The sequence below is a fragment of the Thermothelomyces heterothallicus genome (assembly GCF_042370625.1).
Source record: "Thermothelomyces heterothallicus CBS 202.75 unplaced genomic scaffold P884_scaffold_25, whole genome shotgun sequence".
NCBI classification, from domain to species: domain Eukaryota; kingdom Fungi; phylum Ascomycota; class Sordariomycetes; order Sordariales; family Chaetomiaceae; genus Thermothelomyces; species Thermothelomyces heterothallicus.
The window spans coordinates 25,771-46,018 of record NW_027192586.1 but is presented as its reverse complement, the minus strand read 5'-3'; the positions used below and the strand labels follow the sequence as shown (position 1 = coordinate 46,018).

At 57.5% G+C, this 20,248-nt stretch overlaps 6 protein-coding genes across 6 annotated transcripts; 2 read left to right on the top strand and 4 right to left on the bottom strand.

Annotated features, from left to right (window-relative positions):
* The first annotated feature begins 2,921 nt into the window (after window positions 1-2,921).
* On the top strand, window positions 2,922-5,459 carry P884DRAFT_263226 (uncharacterized protein). Its single transcript, XM_069441741.1, has one exon. It carries the CDS (start codon window positions 2,943-2,945, stop codon window positions 5,031-5,033), a length of 2,091 nt encoding a protein of 696 aa, XP_069294821.1. The 5' UTR covers window positions 2,922-2,942; the 3' UTR covers window positions 5,034-5,459.
* A 3,543-nt stretch (window positions 5,460-9,002) lies between these two features.
* P884DRAFT_279879 (Aldehyde/histidinol dehydrogenase) lies at window positions 9,003-10,639 on the bottom strand (the record flags this gene model as incomplete). The annotated part of the gene is made up of 3 exons (XM_069443372.1): window positions 9,003-10,387; window positions 10,456-10,546; window positions 10,628-10,639. 3 exons carry the CDS (start codon window positions 10,637-10,639, stop codon window positions 9,003-9,005), a joined length of 1,488 nt encoding a protein of 495 aa, XP_069294820.1.
* Window positions 10,640-12,382: 1,743 nt separating this feature from the next.
* On the top strand, window positions 12,383-13,608 carry P884DRAFT_279878 (glycoside hydrolase family 79 protein; the record flags this gene model as incomplete). Its single annotated transcript, XM_069443371.1, has 3 exons — window positions 12,383-12,542; window positions 12,601-13,231; window positions 13,287-13,608. 3 exons carry the CDS (start codon window positions 12,383-12,385, stop codon window positions 13,606-13,608), a joined length of 1,113 nt encoding a protein of 370 aa, XP_069294819.1.
* Window positions 13,609-14,799: 1,191 nt separating this feature from the next.
* On the bottom strand, window positions 14,800-16,333 carry P884DRAFT_65389 (uncharacterized protein). Its single transcript, XM_069446002.1, has 3 exons — window positions 15,834-16,333; window positions 15,451-15,747; window positions 14,800-15,321 (listed from the first exon to the last, which is right to left on the bottom strand). The coding sequence occupies exons 1-3, from the start codon at window positions 16,082-16,084 to the stop codon at window positions 15,048-15,050; spliced, it is 822 nt and encodes a 273-aa protein (XP_069294818.1). The 5' UTR covers window positions 16,085-16,333; the 3' UTR covers window positions 14,800-15,047.
* Window positions 16,334-17,151: 818 nt separating this feature from the next.
* On the bottom strand, window positions 17,152-18,100 carry P884DRAFT_65412 (uncharacterized protein). The gene has a single exon (XM_069446003.1). It carries the CDS (start codon window positions 17,941-17,943, stop codon window positions 17,335-17,337), a length of 609 nt encoding a protein of 202 aa, XP_069294817.1. The 5' UTR covers window positions 17,944-18,100; the 3' UTR covers window positions 17,152-17,334.
* A 1,712-nt stretch (window positions 18,101-19,812) lies between these two features.
* P884DRAFT_208294 (uncharacterized protein) lies at window positions 19,813-20,245 on the bottom strand (the record flags this gene model as incomplete). The annotated part of the gene is made up of 2 exons (XM_069438860.1): window positions 19,813-20,021; window positions 20,152-20,245. 2 exons carry the CDS (start codon window positions 20,243-20,245, stop codon window positions 19,813-19,815), a joined length of 303 nt encoding a protein of 100 aa, XP_069294816.1.
* Between the last annotated feature and the right edge of the window lie 3 nt (window positions 20,246-20,248).

Sequence of the window (20,248 nt, the reverse complement as noted above, 5' to 3'; positions counted from 1 at the left end):
AGGCTCTCTCTCTCTCTTTTGCAGGGATAGGAAGGGTTCGGTGGATATTACGGAGGAGTGATTACGGATACTGTGTACGGAATTGCACTAGCTTCGGAGGGAGCGGGACTACGGAATGCGCAAGTTACTGCGTTCACTATCCGTAATGCGTAATCCGTACACGTAGAGCATGGGCTTCTGGTAAGCGCAAACTATTGTAGTAATGCGAGTAAGCGAGCAACCCAATGCCGCTTCTCCCGGTATATTGTCAGTGTTGGCTCCGGATCCAGCCTGTTCAATTGGCATATCAGATGTGCGAGAGATGAGAGATGGTGGCCTCAGTTGCAACAAACGTTGATCATGATAAAACTGGTTTCAGATTGCCGTTGAGTCGGTCGTTTGGGTCGGGTGCAACTTTCCTCGCCGTCCCAGCTGCCGAGATGCAGATGAGGTCCGTGTAAGACTTCGGCCACTACGGCCGCTACGGCCGCCAAGGGCGCAAGCGTCCCCACTAACCTCGACCTCAACGGGGGAGCCTGGCCGGTGCGCCGACCCAAGGCTGCCAAAATTGCACGCCGATCACGTGGTGCGGGGCACTCCCGCCTCTGCAGTCTGCAGCAGCTCCCTGGTCTGCCGCTCTCCGGCTCTCTCGTCCCAACTTCACAGCCAATCCCTCCCATGCGCGTCAGGGCTCAGCCCCCGCCCGACTCCACGATCGACGCAGCTTTGTTTTGGTTCCAGCATGGCCGAGGTGAGAACCCTCGCTCTGATCCTCATTTCACCATCTTTATCACCAGCTTCTTCGACCACAATCGCTGAATGCAGATTGGGCCCGTCGGTGTTGGTGATTAATAATTGCTGCCCGCACAGGTTACAGCGTGTGTGGATTCGGTCCGTCACTAACTAGTGTAAAAGTGCTTCGTCGTTAGTTAACTAGTTTTCGCACCCTGTGCCTTCGCGGCGCTTGACGAGGCAGCATTCCGGACGGCGAGTCGCACCGGAGAACCCCCAATGCTGATCAACGGACCAATACCCGAGGGGATTCCGCTCTCAGCAGTGTCTCTTGTAGCTAACCCGGCTTCGGCTCCTCCCAACTACGGCGTGTTGGCTTCTCGTCATCACGAGGCCACCTCCATCACGTTGAACAAGACAGTAAGCTGCATCGCTGATGGAAACCCCGAGCAGCCACCGTCTCCCTGCTGCAGCCGAGGAGGTGTCTCGCCTTGGCCGGTCTGAGAAAAAAGAGAGCCGTTGCAGCGGCCACCCCGCTTGTTTCCGGTCCTTCTCTGACCTGCTCGTTTCACTGCATTTTCAGTTGCCTGCGAGCTGAAGGGGCCCGACCTAGCTCCAGGGCACCAAACTCCCGGCTGTTCCTGTTGCAGATTGCTCTGCACGATATCGCAGCGAGAGGATGGGCTGGGGGTGACTTTCCATTAGGGTCACTGCGAGACAAGGTCAAGGAACAAGGGTTGCTGCCGCCTTCTCCATCAGGTTACGCGTCGATCAATCCCATCCCCCGCCCGAGTGGCCTTGGGATGCCCCTCCCGAGCAACCGGCACCGCGCGCACGAACGCATCGATTAACTGCCAGGAGGATGTCGATTGATCGCATCGGCGCATTGCCGTCGAGTTTCCATTCCTGCATACTTTACGAGGATATCACCACATCGTAATTGATTACAAAAAGTCCGCTACAGCGCCCTGGCTGCCTACAAGACGCCCCCGCCGGTATTTTTTTGGCGGCACAGCATGGGTAACGTAACGACAAAGAACAGGGTTGGAACCCAGGGATGGGCGAGGAGCGAGGGAGGGACCGTTCCCCTCAGCACCACCACCGGAACCATCGCTTCTCCATCGACTGGCGTGATGCGGCCCCAGCCCGCTTGGCGAAACCGGGGCCCTGGTCTTGCATCCTTTCTGCAGGTAACTAACTAATGGACTGCAGGCCCGGCAGGTTTGGCCGCGGTCAACGCCACACTCGGTGCAAGACCACACTAGCACACACCCCCAAGACCCGAGCCAGTCGCAGGGCGAGGCGGCCCCGGCGGATGCCAATGCTGCAGTATGTAATCCGTCCGGCCATGCGCCGCTCTGTTTAATATTGCAGCGTCCCATACCTTCTGACCTTCCCCCCTCCCTTCACGCCCCCGGCCTGCCCTTCCCGGCGAGTTTGACCTCTCCCCTCCCCCTCCCTTCCCCTTTCACCGCGTACTGTCTGTTGTGTTTGCTGTCACATTCTTGACCGACACGAAGGTGGCCGGTAGTAGCAAGACGGTGGCCAGAGATCTGGAACGCAACCACTCCCCCTCAGATTCCTCAACTCCATACTTCTCCGCTTGCCATGTGCTTACATCCCTAACCCCGTTTTTTCCACCCTTTTCCCTTTTCCCTTTTCCCCCTGAGCCGTTCTCGGACAGCATCATGTTGTCCCGGCCGGCCTTTAGCATCCGTAAACTGATCCCGAGTCCCCAGAAGAAGCACCATGACGGCCCGGAGGACCACGAGGGCTCGTACTTCTACCACGATGACGATGACGAGATGGACACACTCAGCCGGATCAAGACATGGAGACCGCCAATGGGGTTGATGAAGCGGTCCAAAGCGAGCGTCGACGTCCGGCGGAGCGAAGACCTGCACCAGATCATCTGCATCCCGCCATTGCCCGATACGCCGCAGTCTTCCACTACTTCTTTGTGCAGCGTCGACAATGGCTCCGGTTACGTCGTGAATGCCAACCCTCGCTCTTCGCCTCCCCGCCGCCCGGACAGGAGTCCTTTGGCGAGCCCCTGGATGAGCCCTCAGAGGAGTCCCCAGAGGAGTCCTCAAAGAAGTCCGCTTCTTCTGCCCCAACAATTTGAGGATCAACAACATCCAACCCGAGGCAGGGCCACGGAGCCGACTCACACGTTTCAGCCGCCTCAGCTGACACCTCCCTCGTCCCCTCCCCAACAAGCCGATAAGGCCATGGCCCTTGAGACGCCGGTGACCTCACCGGATACTCTGCCGTCAACGCCCGCGACCGCCAGCACCGGCCAGCCGACGTCGCCGGAAGCTGTCACGGTGACGCCGCCACCTGTGACACCCAGAGGGGCCAACAACAGCACCGTCTCCCCGCAGGACGTTCAGGCTCTCACGCCCCAAGCCGGCGAGGCATCAGGACTGGGCCAAACCGTGAGCCACAGAAAGTTGTCCGACCTTGAATTGAACAAGTTCCCGAAGCCCAAAAACCCATCGCCAGTATCGGCTCCTGCGCGCAGGAAGTCACAGCGGCGAAGCCAAGGCTCGGTCAAGTCCGTCAAGTCTCCAACAAAGACATCAATGAAAGACCCTTTGTTACCCGCCCAAGCGCGGCTTACCTCGGGCTCTCGCCCGAAGCGGGCCAAGTCCAAAAAGTCCCGGAGAAAGCCCCGTGTTGCAGCAAGGCAATCATCCATGTGGCAATTGACGGAAAGCGCCAAGGACTTGTTCACAATACGCATCTTCCATCGGATAGAGGTCGACGAGATGCTGCCCGAAAGCACGCTGCAGGAGATCCGCATGAGCAGGGCAGCTCGCTGGACGAGGTCCCCCGAACTCGGCGTCACTCACATCAAGGAGAAGCCGAAAGGCAAAGAAGGGAAAGAGAGCGCAGCTACTACGCCCATTGAGCCTCTCAGCCTCGACGACTCTCTTGATGCCGCGATGGCGGAGGACATGGTTACCCCCCGCGCCTCTGTCATCAACCAAGCCACGGCGACTCAAGGAGAGGACTGCAAGACGCCCACGGCGCCCTCCAAAGGGCAGTTGAAACCAGCAGGCGAGGCGGCGGTTGGCCAGGCAAGCACCGAACCGCAAGTGGAAGAACCGCCGCTGCCTGTACAACAACCCGACTCACCAACCGCCAAGTCGTGCGATGGGGAAGAAGATGAAGGGAACCTGCCGATCATGATGGTTGTCGAGGGCGAGCCGGCCGCGCCACCTCGGCCGGCGCGGTCGCCTCAATTGGCTGCATCGCCAATGCCCCCTTCGCCCAAATCTCCTACGCATCGCCGCATGCCGAGCAGGCAACTGCCACCCCTCCCCACCATTCCCGAGATTATCACGACGGGCCCCGAGGAAGCGACCCTGTCCCCGACCTCGACACCGCTGCCGCCCGGAACTGCGGCCAAGGCGAACACCGATGACTACGTCTTCCTCGACAGCAATCCCTATACTCTGACGATGCCGACCTTCCGGCACGGCCAGATCCGCCTGGCCAAGGCCGATCTGCCAATCGGCAAACTGGCCGCGGCCGTCGACGACACGCTGGACTGGACGGCGTTTCAGATGGCGATCCTTGGCGGCGCAGGCGACTTTTTTAGCGAGCCGACCGACTACTCACGGCCGTCCGACGCGGAACTGGATGAGCTCGAAGAGTTAACCTCGTGGTTCGGCGGCTTCGGGTTCGCCGGGTCGGGGTCTCTCATCGGTCCGAGCGAACCTCGGACTCCTCTCCAGCCCTGGACCCCCGTCTTCCCTCGCACCCCTACTCTCTCGCCTCCGTCGCCGACCTCCACGCCCAACAGCAGCCCGCGGACGGTAGTCAACGGCCGCAGTCCCGTCATGCGGCGGATTGATCCGCCTGCCGCAACCGGCGCCGAGCGCAGCAACAATCATAACAACAACAACAACAACAACGGTTTCTCTCTCGGTGACTCTATCGCCGGCCGCTTCTTCCCTTTCCCGTCGTTCGCCCCGCCTGGCCCCGGCCACTCCCCCGGTCACCGACGCAGCGTGAGCAGCACAACCTTTGGGCCGGCGCCCTCCGAACCGAAATTGACGCACTCGGCATCCTTTGAGAGCCGCAACCATGCCGGCCTCTCCATCGATGCGAGGCGGCGTCCCAGTGTCGACAGCATCCAGAGCCTGCCGCAGAGCCCCATGATGGATCTCGTCGTCAGCCATGATGTAGACGGCAACGAGTACATGGTGCCAATGGGATTCAATCTCAGCCATGACTTGGGCGACTACCTGACCTGGCAGGCCGAGCATGTCACCGGGGCTGGGTTTGCTGGCGACGGGGGGAACCATATCTGATTCTCGGCTCTGTCCGGGTTTTCCTCGCTATACCCTGTCTTTTCTTTATTTTTACGTTTACTCTGTATCTGTACCGTTTATTTGCTTCTCCCGCGGCTCTCCTTTTTTTGGTTCTTCAGTTCTCTTCACCTTTTTCTGCTTTACCTCATCTCCCTCGAATTAGCCCTCTTCGTCAACATCGATTCGGTCATTTTGCTGGGTGTTCTATTGGCATTGGGGCGATGGCGGCAGGGACTGGGCTTTTTTCTTCCCTGCGATTTTCTTTTTTGGCGAAGCGCGTTACTGGCCATCTGACAGGTTGATCCGGCAGCATCTTAGGAGGGGGGCGAACGGAGGCGCAAAGAGGGAAAATTAGTGGCTGTGAACTTCTTGGGCATGATACCACCTTCTTTTGGCTATCTTTCTCATTCTTTCTCCTGTCCTTTACCTTTACTTCACCGGCCACATCTTAGCAGGAACGGAAGTTATTTTTTTACGGGGACAGGTGCTAAAGATGGACGAAGCACATGCCGTCTACGATTCTGAATGCGTTAGGTTGGATTTGGAACAGGTGATGTGTACAAATAACGGGACGCTACGGTCTGAAGCAATGCGAGTGTATACAGTACATACATACCAGGGATCTTCAAAATGTACATGCAATCTATCCTTCCCATTGTGTCGTTACCATCCCAGATGGTTTCGCGTAGGCATTTCTTTGTTGGTCCTCTTCCAGCACGCGGCAATGTCCAATAGCTGCTTCCTGCTCGCAGTAGTTCCCGTCAGGATTGCGGATTGCGTACGTCGCAATTTGCGGACAGCATCGGCTGGTCAGCATTGGCTCCTTATCTCTTCCCCCCCCCAAACAAAAAAAAAAAAAAAAAAAAAAAACCTCGGCTGTATTGCGTTGAACGGAGCATGTCCCTAGCATCTCCCCATCACAGGGCGCGATGCATGCTCTGTGCGTTATGATCATCGCCGCAACCAGCAACCCCACATTGCCGTGCCTGATCCATGTTACGGCACTGCTGACATTCTTATGGGGCCCCCCGATGCCTGCACACCAGGAACGGAAAAAGCACAGGTCCTTGGAGGGGAAGAATGACGGAAGAAAATCAGCCTAAGGAAGCGACGATGTAACTTCTCATCACGCCACACCTGCCTTCACTGCCTACCGCAGGTTGTGTATGTCTGTCCATACGGTGCCTTCCTTCCTTTACGTGCCTTAGCTACGACAAGGAACTGACCGGTAGCTAGGTAACTACCTACCTTAGCCACCTTGTCACAACCTTACCAGTCCCATCCCCGCCCTCTGTCATAAATAACTCCTTGCACCAGAGTACTAGTGTAGTTGCCCCTGATATTAAGTGCCGCAAGTTAAACGGTTAACGTTATTCCATACTAGCTCGGGATTGGTATTACTCTACATTGGCACTTGCATCTTGGCATCTCTTAACAAGACCACCTAGTTATACTTAACACAGTACTTTATACTACGTAGCGTAGGAATCGAGTCCCTGGCCCAGGCACCCTGTTCCTTCATTGTTACCGTGCACACAGTAATCTACAGCAATCGTACCAGATTAACACCGCCTTAACTCCGCAAATCCGCGCACCTTAGGAGGTAAGATACCCTGATCCACGCAGGACGTCGCAAGCGAGGATGCCAGGATGAAACCCTCCCTTTCCTTTTCCTCTCCCCCTTTTCCCAGGTTGTTACTATTGCAGCAGCAGCAGCAGCAGCAGCAGCACCAATTTGGGGATTCGTGCCGAAATGCAAGTGGAATTGAACCAGGACGACTTGAGTATAACTACGCAGAGAGAGCATGTCCAACCTGAGTAAATGAGGTTCCCAGGTAAAGAAGCAGATCATATGATACCAAGCGGACCCTGTGTTGAATTGTATGTATGTACCTTGTGTACTGTACGGATTACATACCGTGGTATCCTTGCGCTTGTCTTATCCGAATCCGTGGACTGCGTGGGGAGCTGTTGACGGGATGTGCCTTGCCCACTTGCCGCAGTAAAACAACATTTTTGGAGGATGTTCGCTATCTGATTATATGTATGCACTCCAAAGGTGCATACCTTGCATCTTTACGGATTACTTGGAAGCGAGTCGGACCACCTTTTCCCTCGTCCCTGATAAGGAGAGCCGTTTCACATGATCATGTTTTGATGCGGCGGGGCAGGGTAGGTGTAATAATCCGTACGCAGCACCTCAGCGTATACGGAGTAGAAGCCCTCTCGCACAGAGATCGACGCTAGTATGTACTGTATGTACGTACATACGTGTAATCTCTAGGCACGCATGTATGAACGTATATGTGCGGATTACAGTACGGTAGTTACCTGCCTGAGGTGTGTAATGTCACTCAGCAGAATCCTAATCTACATTCTAAGCGGAGACAGGCACAGAGGGACCGACAACAGTCGGGAACACAAGAAAGCAATGGGGTGGCTCGTGTTACGCAGTATGTCCAGACGACTCGATGCAGGTACGGAACAAATCATATGGGTAGTGACGAGTTCCTGTATGTATTCTGGTACTTACATACATACATACATACATACATACATACATACATACATACATACATAGGTAAAGCAAGGTGGGTAGGTCAGGTTAGATATCTATCTGCCTGGGAATTAGCGCAGAACTATTGCTCATAAGGTTGCCTTCCCGCACCCGATCCGCGAATCCCTCTCATCAGCGGCGGGCCTATCAGGAGCAGAAGCAGCATTGGGGCACTCCACACAAAGGTCTAATCCGTACACAGTAGATTCCTCTCTCCAGCGCTCGCGTCATTGGCCCCCCACCCTCTAACTACACCACACTAGAGAAACAATGAGCAGACGATCGGGAGGTAACCAAGTAGACAAAAAGGAGTATAGTTAAACGCGCACGCAGCATCACAATGCTGCTTCCTGCCTTGTCCCTGCCCGACAGCCCCCCCCCGAGCGGCCCCCGCCCCTAGTGTAAACCACGCATTCCTGCCGAGCGGGGTTCAGGTGACGAGGAACCAAGAAAAAGGGACGGGCCGTTTTCTTTCTTCGGCAACGCTGCAATTGATATTGATACGAGGTTGTGTGCTGGTATTCCGACGCAGAGGTAGTACGCAGTATATACGAGCTATCTTCAGCTGGAGAGTGATCAAGGACGAATTGATACTTCAGCTGCGCCTCGTGTTTTTTTTTTTTTTTTTTTTTGGGGGGGGGGGGGGGGCGCTCGGCCAAGTTTGGGTGTTTCTGGCTCTATTTTGGGGAGCTGCAGCTCCAACTACTCCGTATATGTAACGCATATACCCATATACCTTATATGCATATATATTCATGTGCATGCGTACTATATATAGTCGGGATATTTCCTCAATATCTCCCCAGCGGAACAGCTAGAATCCGGACTTATACACTGCGTACTAGGGGCAAAGGAAGGAAAGACCCAGCTAACTCTTCTCCCTCGCGGAGAGATTCAGGCCGGTCAACCGCCGCCGCCGCCGCCGCCGCCCACCGGCGGAGTCACGCAAAGGATAGGCGGGGCTTTGTTCCCGTGCTCCAAGCGCCCGTAGCCGAGGCGGAGCGCACCAACGTCTAGCACAGGCCCTGCCGCACGCCGGAAGCGACACCGCCGAGCCGTGGAGCCGCTGCATTTTGGGAAGACAAACGCTTGCAAACAATGTCGGCTTCATTCCAGTGCAATCGGGTACCCTTGAGGCACCCGGGACTGTGAAGAAGAAAGTACCGCCACGCCGCGCCCCTCATGACCTGCATACATCCAGCCAAACTCAAGGTCGGTGGTAAATGGACTCGTACTTGGTACATGTATTTTCAGCACCTCCACATATATTCTAGATGTCTAGATAGATCGGCGAAAGGCTAAGGCATCATTAAGCCTCCAGCCTAAGATAATAGTGAGCCGTCAAATCATCATCCTTAACCGATGGAGCATCTCGCTCTCCGCGTAAGCCGTTTAGGACAGCCCACGCCTCCTCAGCTCTGCAGCTTCTTCCCCATCCCCCCGTACGTGACCATCTTGGTGACCTGATACTCCCCAATCCCGTACATGGAACCCTCCCGGCCGAACCCGCTCTCCTTGACGCCGCCGAACGGCGCGGCCGGGTCCGAGATCAAGCCGGTATTGACGCCCACCATGCCCACCTCGAGATGCTCGGCCACGCGGTGCACACGCTCCAGGTCGCGCGAGAAAAAGTAACCCGCCAGCCCGACGGGGGTAGAGTTGGCGATCCGCACGACTTCCTCCTCGGTGTCGAAGGGGAAGAGGCCGGCGACGGGGCCGAACGTCTCCTCGGATGCCATGGCCATGTCCGTCGTCATGTCGACGAGCACGGTCGGCTGGTAGAAGTTGGCGCCCAGGTCGGGCAGGCGGTGCCCGCCGAGGAGGACCCGGGCCCCCTTTTGCTGGGCGTCCCGCACGTGCTGCTCGACCTTGTCGATGGCCCTGGAGTGTATCAAGGGCCCGTGGGTGACGCCGGTGTCGAAGGGGTTGCCGACCGAGAAGGCGGCCACCTTGGCGGCGAACTTGGTCGCGAACTCGTCGTAGATTCCGCGCTGCACAAAGATGCGGTTGGCGCACACGCACGTCTGGCCCGACGAGCGGAACTTGGAGGCGATGGCGCCCGCGACGGCCTGGTCGACGTCGGCGTCGTCAAAGACGATGAAGGGCGCGTTGCCGCCCAGCTCGAGCGAGAGCTTCTTGAGCGTGCCCGAGCACTGCTTCATCAGCAGCTTGCCGACCGGGGTCGAGCCGGTGAAGGAGACCTTGCGGACGGTCGGGTTGGTCGTCAGAACCTCGCCCACCTCGGGCGTGTTGCCGAGGGCGGTGATGACGTTGACCACGCCCTTCGGGATGCCGGCGCGGTGGGCGAGCTCGGCAAGGGCGAGGGGCGTGTAAGGCGTCTCGCCGGGGGCCTTGCACACCACGGTGCAGCCCACAGCCAGGGCGGGGCCGACCTTGCGCGTGATCATGGCGGCGGGGAAGTTCCACGGCGTGATGAGCCCGCAGACGCCGACGGGCTCCTTGATGGTAAAGACGCGGTTGCCCGGTACTGACGAGGGAATCGTGTCACCGTAGATGCGCGGCGCCTCCTCGCTGAACCACTCCAAGAAGTTGGCCGCGTACGTCACCTCGCCCTTGGCGTCGGCCGTCGGCTTGCCGTTCTCCCAGCTGATGAGCGTGGCCAGGTCGTCGGCGTTCTCGACTACGAGATCGTACCATTTCCGGAGCAGCTTGGACCGTTCGCGGCCCGTCTTGTGGCGGAACTCCTCAAACGCAGCCGCGGCCGCTGCAATGGCCTTTTCTGTGTCCTGGGCGTCAAACTCGGGGCAAGTTCCGATGAGTTGGCCGGTGGCGGGGTCTATACTGGGAGTGAGCAGCCCGGAGCTTTACGTTATCGGGGGGAAATCTGGCAGAAGGGAGGCGCACCGTGGACCTCAAAAGTCTTGCCCGACCTGGCCTTCACCCACTCGCCGTTGACGTAGCACACGTCTTGTTTGAAGAGGGAAGGGTCCCTGAGCTGGCCGCAGCGTCAATCGCCGGATACCCGGAGCCGCAGGAGCCGCAGTGCAAAAGGGAAGGGTGCCTGCCGGTAACTTACCTTGGGAGCCATGGCAGATGCCCAGCGGAGGGACGGCTTGATGATGACAGGCAGCGCCGATCTCCGGAACTGAGGCCTCGCTGCTACTGCCCGTGGGGTGGCAAGCAGCGTTCTCTGAAGGAAGGACATGCCGACCGACGGCTGTGATCTACCTATATAAGCACGGGAGACTGTGGAGACTAATAGCTCAGCTCCGCAGGTGTCGAGACCCGAGGAAGGGCCCGAGGAAACGGATGCCAAGATTTTGTGTGCTGAGATTTAGAGACGATAATAACTCAAGCTCTGCCCGGGAGTGTATTCGACTTGGGCCGAGGCTGCCCGTCTGCATGCGACTGACCGACCGACCGACCGACCGGCCGGATTGTGCGATTGTGCGATTGGCCGGATTGCTTGTTGTTGACTGTTGCTGATCGGCGGAATTTTCGTGCGGGGTGCTGTTGTAGTGACAATGTTCCTTCTCTCGTGTTCTTATCCTGGATCGCACCTTCGGCGTTTCCTGCTGGCCTTCTGTTGCCAGAGCCCGTTAATGTTGCCAGACGAAGCTTGGGTTAAGCTTGGGTTGTTGCTATGCAGAGGTCTGTTTTGACCGAGTCTTCGGATGATGACGTCGGCGTAGCCAATCGCAATTGCCAATGACTAGGAACTTGCAGTCTGGGGTCGAGGATCCAGCTCGATTCCGGTTACAACAATCGTACCTACCTTGCTTACTTAACCTGCGCTGTTAGAGTTTCTCACCAGAGCTCCTGTAAGGCCCGGCCTGCTTCTTGTTTCATTCAGTGGGTTCCTGTCATATACAATCCCTCGTACTCCGGCCTCACAGTTCCCCGCAGCGGCGGGCTAGGTCGAGGCCTTCCTCATCCGCCTACGAAGGTACTTGCAGCGGAGTCTCCCCGAACCCCGCATCAATTCCAGAACGGGGAGACCACTCTTCCCCCGTTTCCCCGCCCTCTCCAGGTCCATGATACTCTCTTGAACTCATGGGCAGGCTCGCAACTAGAATGCGAGGGCCAGAACGTCCCTGCGGTGAAGTTCCAAATCCGTCCAAAACCCCTCTTTCCAACTAGCTTTTCCGTCGTTCATGCGGTGCTCTTCGCCGAACCGCATTCACTCACACCCCGCATACAGAACACCTCAAGGATAGCAGCTGGAGATTCTGTGGCACAAGAACCACTCCAGATCGAGACTCGAAACCTGGACTGACTTCAATTCGTCCTCGATGTATTTCACCCCGGGGGCATGATTACACAGTACCCGGGTGGCTTTCCTTCTTCTTCGTTGCAATCTTAAGCTCACGAGCGAGCAGCGTTTCGGACTCCAACTCCCGTTACACTCGCTCATAATGCCGATCAATCAATTCAGCCTGCATGCCGGCCATTCACCGTGCCCGCACCGCAATCCAACACTGCATTTCCGTTCCACGGCGTCAGCCGCTGCTCTGTTTGTAGAGTCCCTGTGAGCCGCTACCCCGCTGTACCCTGCGTCTTTTTGGCCGAAATCGAGGCCGATTGCTGGAATGGCTCGGACCCGCGCCGGCGAGGTGCGAGATGCGAGATGAGCGATGCAACGACGCTGGGGATGAGGGTAACTGAGGGGTGAGGGGCAACCTGATGGCGTGAGGTGGGAAAAGGAGAAGTGTGTACTGTGTATTTCATGAATCGTCTTGTCCTCCATGGCTTCTCACCTTGAGAGACCCCTAAGCGCCTCCCCTCCTCCTGTCTCCCTTTCGCTCTCCTTCCCCCTTTATATCTAATACCTATGTTGCCCAGTATGAAGCAAGTCGCCCTTCTGTGCGCCCTTGCCGGTGTGGTACTGGCTGCCCCTGAGTATCCCGTTCCCAGCTCGGCCGAGAGTAACGACGTGTTCGACGGCTATGTGAGCTACAGCATCGAGTTCGCGAGCTTTCCGGACTTTGCAGGTACGTCATTGTCGACCTGGCTCTCTGTCTCTGCCGGCCGCCTGCTCAACCCTCCCAGGAAACAAGACGCACCCAAACACCTTCTCGGATGTCCTCCTGGACAACCTCGGACAACTTCAGGGACACAAGCCGTACATACGCGTCGGCGGAAACACTCAGGACTATGCGCTCTATAACCAATCGCTACCCTACGCCCTGCACGGCACAATTGACCCGAGCCGGGCTGTAGATTATCCCACCACAGTGATCATTGGACCCTCCTATTTCGAGTCCTACGACACCTGGAACGACGTCAAGTTTTCCCACGGCTTCAACCTCGGCCTGGGCGGGAATAGGTCAAGTGGATGGCAGGCGTTGCTAGATACAGTGCCCTTGGCTTGCAAGGCCCTGGGCAACGGAAAGCTGTACGTCTGGGAATATGGTAACGAGCCGGACTTGTTCTCGACCTCGGCTCAGGGGCCAGTGAGGCCAGCCAACTGGAGCGAGGCTACCTACGTCTCCCAGTGGCACAACGGCACCAGGCAAATCAAGGCCCTTGTGCAGGAGCATTGTCCTGAGACGTTGGAGTCGGGCAACTATGGCTATATGGCGCCATCGTTTGCGGGAGTCAACAACCACCTAAAGGAGGCTGCAGCGTGGGCAGCCGGCCTCGACGGAGACCAGGACATCAAGCTATTTTCCACCCACAAGTATGTCTCCTGGACCACTTGTTTCCCGGCAGCCCTTGCTGAGCCATCCCCCAAGCTACATCAGCGGCGCTACCTCTCCGGGCGTGACCCTTCAGGGCACATTGATGAATCATGCCGTGACCAAACGCTCGGTCGATGCCCACATTACCGAGTACAACAAGATCCTCTCGCAGTCCTCCGCCCCGGTCCCTCCCCTGATCTTTGGCGAGACCAACTCGCTCTATAACCAAGGTCGTCCTGGTCTCTCCAATACATTCGGCGCTGCTCTCTGGGGCGTAGACTTCAACCTCTACTCCGCCTCTGTCGGCTTCAAGCGCGTGCACATGCACATGGGCACTAATTTCCGGGTATGTGTGGTTTTTCTTTTCTCCCTCTAAGCGTTTTGCATATCCTCCTTACTGAGACTGTGCCCGCCGTAACCCAGTACGTCGCCTGGCAACCCATCGAAACCGACAAAGCAACCTTGGGCACCAAAGCACCCTACTATGGTTCGATCGCAGTCGCCGCCGCCCTCGGCTCCCGTCCCGCTACCGTCCGCGAAATTCCTCTGTCTACCCAGACCTCTGGCGCAGAGCTCCAGCCGGAAGCAGCATACGCAATCTACACTGAGAGTACGTTCCGCACTTCCCTTTCAACCCTCCTCCCCCCGCCTCTCTCTCCTTTCCTCTCCCCCCCCTTTCTCGCCGCCAGTCGGCCATCGTGAACAAACCTTGGAAGAAGCAGAGACGAGAAAGCGAGAGAGTGAAAGAGAGAGAAGGAGAGAGAGAGAGTAATCGAAATGTCAGCTAACCTTAACTCCCCAGACGGCACGGTCCTCTCCCGCCTGATGATACTCAATCTCCGACCATACAACACGACCGTCGACGGAGCCGGCCTGACGCCGCTGCCCTCGCCGCCGCCGCGCGGCGCGGTCGAGTACGCCTTCCGGCTCGAGGGCGTCGCCCCGGGCGCCGCGATCCCCGTGCGCCGGCTCGCCGCCAACGGCAGCGACGCCATCACGGGCATCACCTGGGACGGGTGGAGCTACAACCACGAGCTGGACGGCGGCCGGCCCGTGCGCCTGCCCAACGTGACGGACACCTCGGAGACGGAGCGGGTCGTCGTCGGGAAGGGCGGGGTCGTGACAGTGACGGTCGAGGATTCGAGCGCCGCGTTGCTGGAGATTGGGGATGCCAAGACGGGGAAAGGAAAAGGGAAGGGAAAGAGTAAGGGTAAAGGGAAGGGAGAGGGAGAGGCAAGGAGAATGCGAAGGTGAAGATGGAGGGGGGCTGTTGATCATTCCATGAGTAACGAAGGCGGCATGGCCCGTCTCTGCTGACATTGGAAAAAAAAAAAAAAATATTATGCAGTAGCGCGAAGGGCCAAACGAAATAGTAGTAGACTGGACTGGAAAAATGTATGCCTGGGTGTATCAACTACGCTGTGACTCGAAACCAAAAAACGTTGATCCATAACCGTGGCCAGACCCCTGAACTCCGAACGAAAAAAAAAAAAAAAATTCAAAGCAACCAGCAGCAGCTATACCATTAGCTGGTGTCCAAGCACAAACCTCACAACGTCTGTCGAGGGTCAAAAGAACAATACAAAGCCATCCGGCAGACTGGACATATCGGAACATTCCTCCTTCTCCTCCTCACCACCATTCGGGGACGACTTAAGCGGCCCAGCCTGCAGAGCAGCAGCGGCCCGTAGCACACACACACAGCTCGGAGAGAATCCTTTGCACTCGGAAGGACACACGCCTTCTCCTCCCCTGCTGTTAATCATCGTCTTCTCCTTCTTCTCCTCTCAGCGAGAGTCTTGCCGCACCGCACGCTCAACTGTTGCGCAACGGCAGCTTCCTCTCCAGCGCGTGGAACGCCTGCGTCCGCGGGGTGAAGGGCGTCGTATCAGAGGCGGGCGCTGGCGCGGGCGCGGGCGCGGGCTGCAGCCGCACCACGGAGGCGGCGGCCTTGTTCTTGGCCTTGGCCGGGTGGTGCCCGTCGTCGTCGTCGTCCTCGGCGTCCGAGTCGTACATGTCGAGCTCCTTGTTGGGGAGCATCGCCCAGATGGCGAAGCCAAGCTGGCAGAGGTAGACGGTCCTGACATCGCTTGCACGTTAGGAAGAGGAGAGGAGAGGAGAGGAGAGAGGAGGGGAGGATGCGAGAGAGTAGGGCGGGAGAGGGATGTGAGGGAACCAAAAAAAAAAAAAAAAAAAAGAGCCACTCCTCCTTACTTACAGCAGATAGACGGTCACGCCAAGCGTTGCTTGGACCATCCGGCAGGTCTTGGCCGCCCCGTACGGCTCCGCCAAACTGCAGCCGATGCGGAGGTGCCAGGGAGTCGGGCTGGGATATCTCGGGTCGGCGTAGTCGGGGCCGGCCTGGCCGTAGATGCTCACGGTGTAGAGGACGACCAGGACGAGGCTGATGATGGTGCCAAAGATCGGATAGAAGACCTTCATGATGGTGGCGATCATCTTGGCGAGGAGAATAAAGAGGGAGAGGACGGAGATGGCGACATTGTAGTTTGTCAACCTGTGTGTGGCCGGGGGTTGTTAGCAACGGGCGAGGGACGCGACCGCGGTCGGTCGGGGGCGGAACTCCAAACACAAGAGACTCACGTTTTCGACCAGACAAAAGGGACCGTGGGCAGCGGCTGGTAGTTGGCGTACGCGTAGAGGATCATGTTGGGGTTCGAGTTTTGCTTGTTCTCAAAGCCGATGCGCCAGAAGAGCGACCGGAAGCCGTCGGGCTGCTGGAGGCCAAAGAGGACCAGCAGCGGGACGATGCCGGCTAGTTCGGGGACCATTCCCCAGTACAGGGGCGCCTTGGCCCTCCATGGGCGGCGGAGGATCCGGTATGTGAATGCCATTTCTTCTTCTTCTTCTTCTTCTTCTTCTTCTTCTTCTCCTCCTCCTTTCTCGACCGACCTTGACCTCCGGGTACCACGTTTTTGTGTTGTTTCAGAGAACCAGTGCTTACCACTGCTCCGCCGAAATTCGACTGTCGCAAACAAACACACCCACACACACCACACACCCTCACGCACCCACAGACACACTCAGAGCTTATTTTGCAGGCTATTGCAAGCGCCAACCGAGGTCGCAGGAAAACAGAATCGGGTGTTTCGTGATGGTGTGCCAGAAGCAAGCCGCTCGAAGGAGCGGCTCACATAGGTTGGGAGAGAAATCCTCGCGGGGATGATGGGCCGGGTCCGTCGGGCTGCTGTCGTTGCTTGTCGCGACGGCAAGAGATGACGGCAACCCCTCGTGCGGATGACAAGCTGCTTTTTCTTTGTTCGTCGGCGAGACGGGGTATGAGAGGAGGCGGGGAGCGGCACACGGTGGCCGCGATTTAAGGGAAGCTGCACCTCATCTTCTTGCGCCCGCTGCCTTCGCCCCCTCGCCGGACTCCCGCAGATTCAATCCGCTCACCCGCCTGCGTTGCCGCTCAGTCCCATGGCAAACAGCCGTTCCGAGCGGCCTGAGTGCTGCGGGCGGCAGGTCGGTCACAGCACGGTGCCCAATGAGAGCGACGGGCGGGATGCTTGTGGCAGCGTGTAAGCGCCCAGCCGGCCAATCCCAGCGCGATATGCGGGAGCGGGGATGGGGGGGGTGCTGAACCGGCTGGGGGTGGCCGTCCGGCACTGCGAGAACTCCCAGTGCCAGCTGGCGAGTGCAAACCATTTCCAGATGTTCCAGAAAAGGTAAGTTAACTAGCTGCGCGATGTTGAGTTGCCGCTTCGACGGTTGATTGATAAACCCAAAACCTGCGCCTTCCCGTCTCACTCAGGTGGCTGAGACCGGGCACTCTGCGCCTCCCCCGGTTGGTTCGTAGCAACATGCGCACACTACCTAAACTAATCCGCACTGCCTATCAGTCGCTGGACAAAAACTGGTGGATGCAACCCGTTACGTATGTAGGTATACCTACCTTAGATAGCATGATGTACGGAGTATGTAGGTACCTAGGTACCTTACTTATCCGTACACTTTCCACCATCCCACCTATATCACGCTCCCAGCCAAATCGGCGTGAACTGCCTGCCGTCCGGCGGCGCCGGGTTACAAGGAGCCGGCTGATGAGCTGCGGCAAGGTAGTCGCCCTTCGAAGGATCCGATTTTAGTGGTGCACATCGGACACTACACGACCACAACCCATCATGCCTCGTGGCCGTGCCATCTCGAATTCCAGCCGGCCCGATCTCGACGTCGTCGATTCGCAAAAGTGCCAGTGTGAGTTGAGACGGCCGCGCTGAGGACGCGATTCGGAGCCCCGCAAGTGCTGCACCGGCCAAACCAGGAATGGACCCCGATGTTGATCAAGCCATGATGCCACAACTACTCGATCGGCCTGAGACTTCAAAAATAACCATCGACCGATTGTCTCTGCGTCGGGTTCATACCAAGTAATGGCGGCGGTAATGCTACGCACAGCCATCGGCCGCTGCGGCGTTTCGATCAAAGAGGTTCCTCGAGAATGGCCGACATCGAAGAAAGGCAACAGGGTTGCATTGCGCGGCCGGCAAGCCGAAAGGCTGGTTCGAGGGAGCGCAGAGGCTTTGCTCGGCTGATACTCGCACACATATTCTGTACCTCGAACGAGTTGCCCATACTGCAGGCGTGTGATCGGCCTGAACGGAACAAGCTCCGATGCGTGGGCCGGGCATTGACGCGACCCGCATCGATCGCAAGGGCCTGGCAATTGTAGCTTTTCTTCGAGTTGTTTCATGGCCTTGACTCGTCATCGGTCTTTGCCTTGGAGCTCTATGGAAGTGCGAATTACTGCGTATGTAATCCGAATCCTTACAGTACTAGGATTTAATATTCCAACGTTTCAGGTGCAGAGTACAAAGCAGTTACCAGTGTATTACGCTACGAAGAATGGCAAGAAATGGGCCGGTCTAGAACGTCACAACGATCGCACAGAAACACACCATTTCTCTTCAAACTTTGCGACTGCATCGGGTGCGACGAGAGCCAGTTTGGGGTGATGCGACCCCGGAGTCAGAGCGCGGCCGGGGCCCGTTTCCCAAAGAGCCAGCCTCTGATAACACTGCGAAACCTCCCGCCCGTGTATTTTTACCATACCGAGAAGCAAGTAGTTCTGCTTCCTTTAACTCTCTATATAGCCCTTGTCTCTTGTCATTCATGAGAACGCGGATAGTTCCAGATTTGTATCGGACGCTTTCTAGCGCAGCGTATTTACCATCGTGGTTACTACTTACACTGAATAACCTACCTAGGTACCTTGCTTACTGCTGTGTGGTTTTCCTCGAGTTCGATGCTCGGTTCCGTCTGTTAGTTGGGGGGGGGGCAGCTCTCGGCGGAACTAAACTGTGAAGGGCGGTGGGGTCATCTTGATCGCATGATGGTTGGGTCTAGAGCTGCTCCACAGTGGACCAGATCGCGGCTCCAGACTCCCGCGAACCGCAGCATACCCTGTCGGCTGCTTGGATTCCGCCTGCTGTTCGTGAGAACTTCCTAGTCCAAGATATACTATGAGTAGTGCGTGCGAAATCCCACGGAGCAGGTGAGGCGCCTCGCTGTCGTTGATCAAGCCGTCCGCACCGTTTCGACTGTTTGGATTATGCGAGTCCTGGGGTTACACCAAGTACCATTCATGGTGTATGTAATCCGTACAGATAGGTAGTGGAGGAGGCAAGTACCTCGCGTGTATCTCCCGGCTCGTTTTGCAACGAGCCTGGAAGATGGCAAGTCCAATGGTCGTCCATGACTTGCGGGAGAACAAGCGTGCCGCGCCTTCCCTGCGGAGCGAGCGAGACCAGTAGGTCGCTTACCGGAGATGCCTGGTGAAGGTCAGAAACGCTCCTGCAATTCATGGAACCTGGGAGTTCCGTTTCCACCCTCTCCATTGCTGGGCTGTTCGCTACAGATCGAGGCAAGGTAGTCCAAACATACATGGCTGCATGCTTCCTCGGTATTGATGCTCGCCGGGGCTACATGCGACATCTGGCCCTGAGTGCGTACGTTCATACAATACTAATACGCTACCTCCACGGCAAGGATGGCCCTTTCCCGAAGTCTTTTTCCTCGAATGTTCCATTGCACAGGATGGGATGCAGAACATGCCGTGTCATGCCTGCAGCGTCGCCTCCCCCTGTCCTGAGCCTTTGACTTGTTTTTTTCTGGCTCCTTGCGCTTTACCTTGCTGACCTCCGCTTGCCGTCAACCGACATTCCTGTTTATTTGCACTTCCATGAATTGGCTGGTTCTTTCCTACGGTTCCAGCACTGCGATTTCTCGAGCCCATGAACCTCGATCGCCGCCTTCGGGAGACACCACATCCCGGGAACAGTTTAGGTTGGGCCAATCCTGCTCGTGCCACAAAACGAGTTTCGAGCCCCGGGGTTTGAGCTCTCTCTCAGTCGTCCTGCCCGATCTCGATCGCTCGGCCTAAAGCACCCGGGTCATCCGAAGGGGCTCTTTCATCCCTCCTCCTCCTCGTCCCCTCCCACCCCCTTTCTCTCTCGGGTAATCCGACGCCCCAGATCCAGCCCTCCGCTGCTGCTGGCCAATGAGCCCGCCGTTGTGGTCGGAAAAGCTGGGTTGTTCGTTGTCTTGTGCAGGTGGCGGATCATCACCGCCACCGCTGCCTCTTCTGCCCTCTGCAGCGAGTCGTGTAAGTCAGAATCAAGCCTGTGCCTGCCCCGCAGCGTCGTCTGACTAGGAGAAACGGGGAAAGCCGTCGATGAGACGCGCCAGTTGTTTTCTCGTCGTTGTGGGTTATTATTGAGGCATGCCTCTTGGGGACCAGGCCGAGCAGGCCGAGCCCACCACCACCACCGCCTCCCCCCTCGCCAGCCCGGCTCCGCTCCGTTTTCTCCTGCCCGCTGCCCCCCAACGGCTCGTCAAGCTCGTCAGTTCCCCTCGCCCGTCATTCCTGTGCGCACAGCAGCAGCACCAGCGGCGCCAGCACCGCCGCCGCCGCCGCCGACAACAGCCGACAGAGAGGCCTCGCTGAGGGAGGAGGACACGGCCGGTGGATGCGAACCTATGATGGTAAGCGTCATGCT

What these genes read in the sequence shown, in the direction of transcription:
- P884DRAFT_263226 (XM_069441741.1), top strand. Translation starts at nt 2,943, where the DNA reads ATGGCCCTTGAGACGCCGGTGACCTCACCGGATACTCTGCCGTCAACG.
- P884DRAFT_65389 (XM_069446002.1), bottom strand. Translation starts at nt 16,084, where the DNA reads ATGGCATTCACATACCGGATCCTCCGCCGCCCATGGAGGGCCAAGGCG. An exon ending in CCTTTTGTCTGGTCGAAAAC is followed by an intron (nt 15,748 to 15,833) that starts GTGAGTCTCTTG and finishes GGCCACACACAG; the next exon opens with GTTGACAAACTACAATGTCG. An exon ending in GGCGTGACCGTCTATCTGCT is followed by an intron (nt 15,322 to 15,450) that starts GTAAGTAAGGAG and finishes CTAACGTGCAAG; the next exon opens with CGATGTCAGGACCGTCTACC.
- P884DRAFT_65412 (XM_069446003.1), bottom strand. Translation starts at nt 17,943, where the DNA reads ATGAAACAACTCGAAGAAAAGCTACAATTGCCAGGCCCTTGCGATCGA.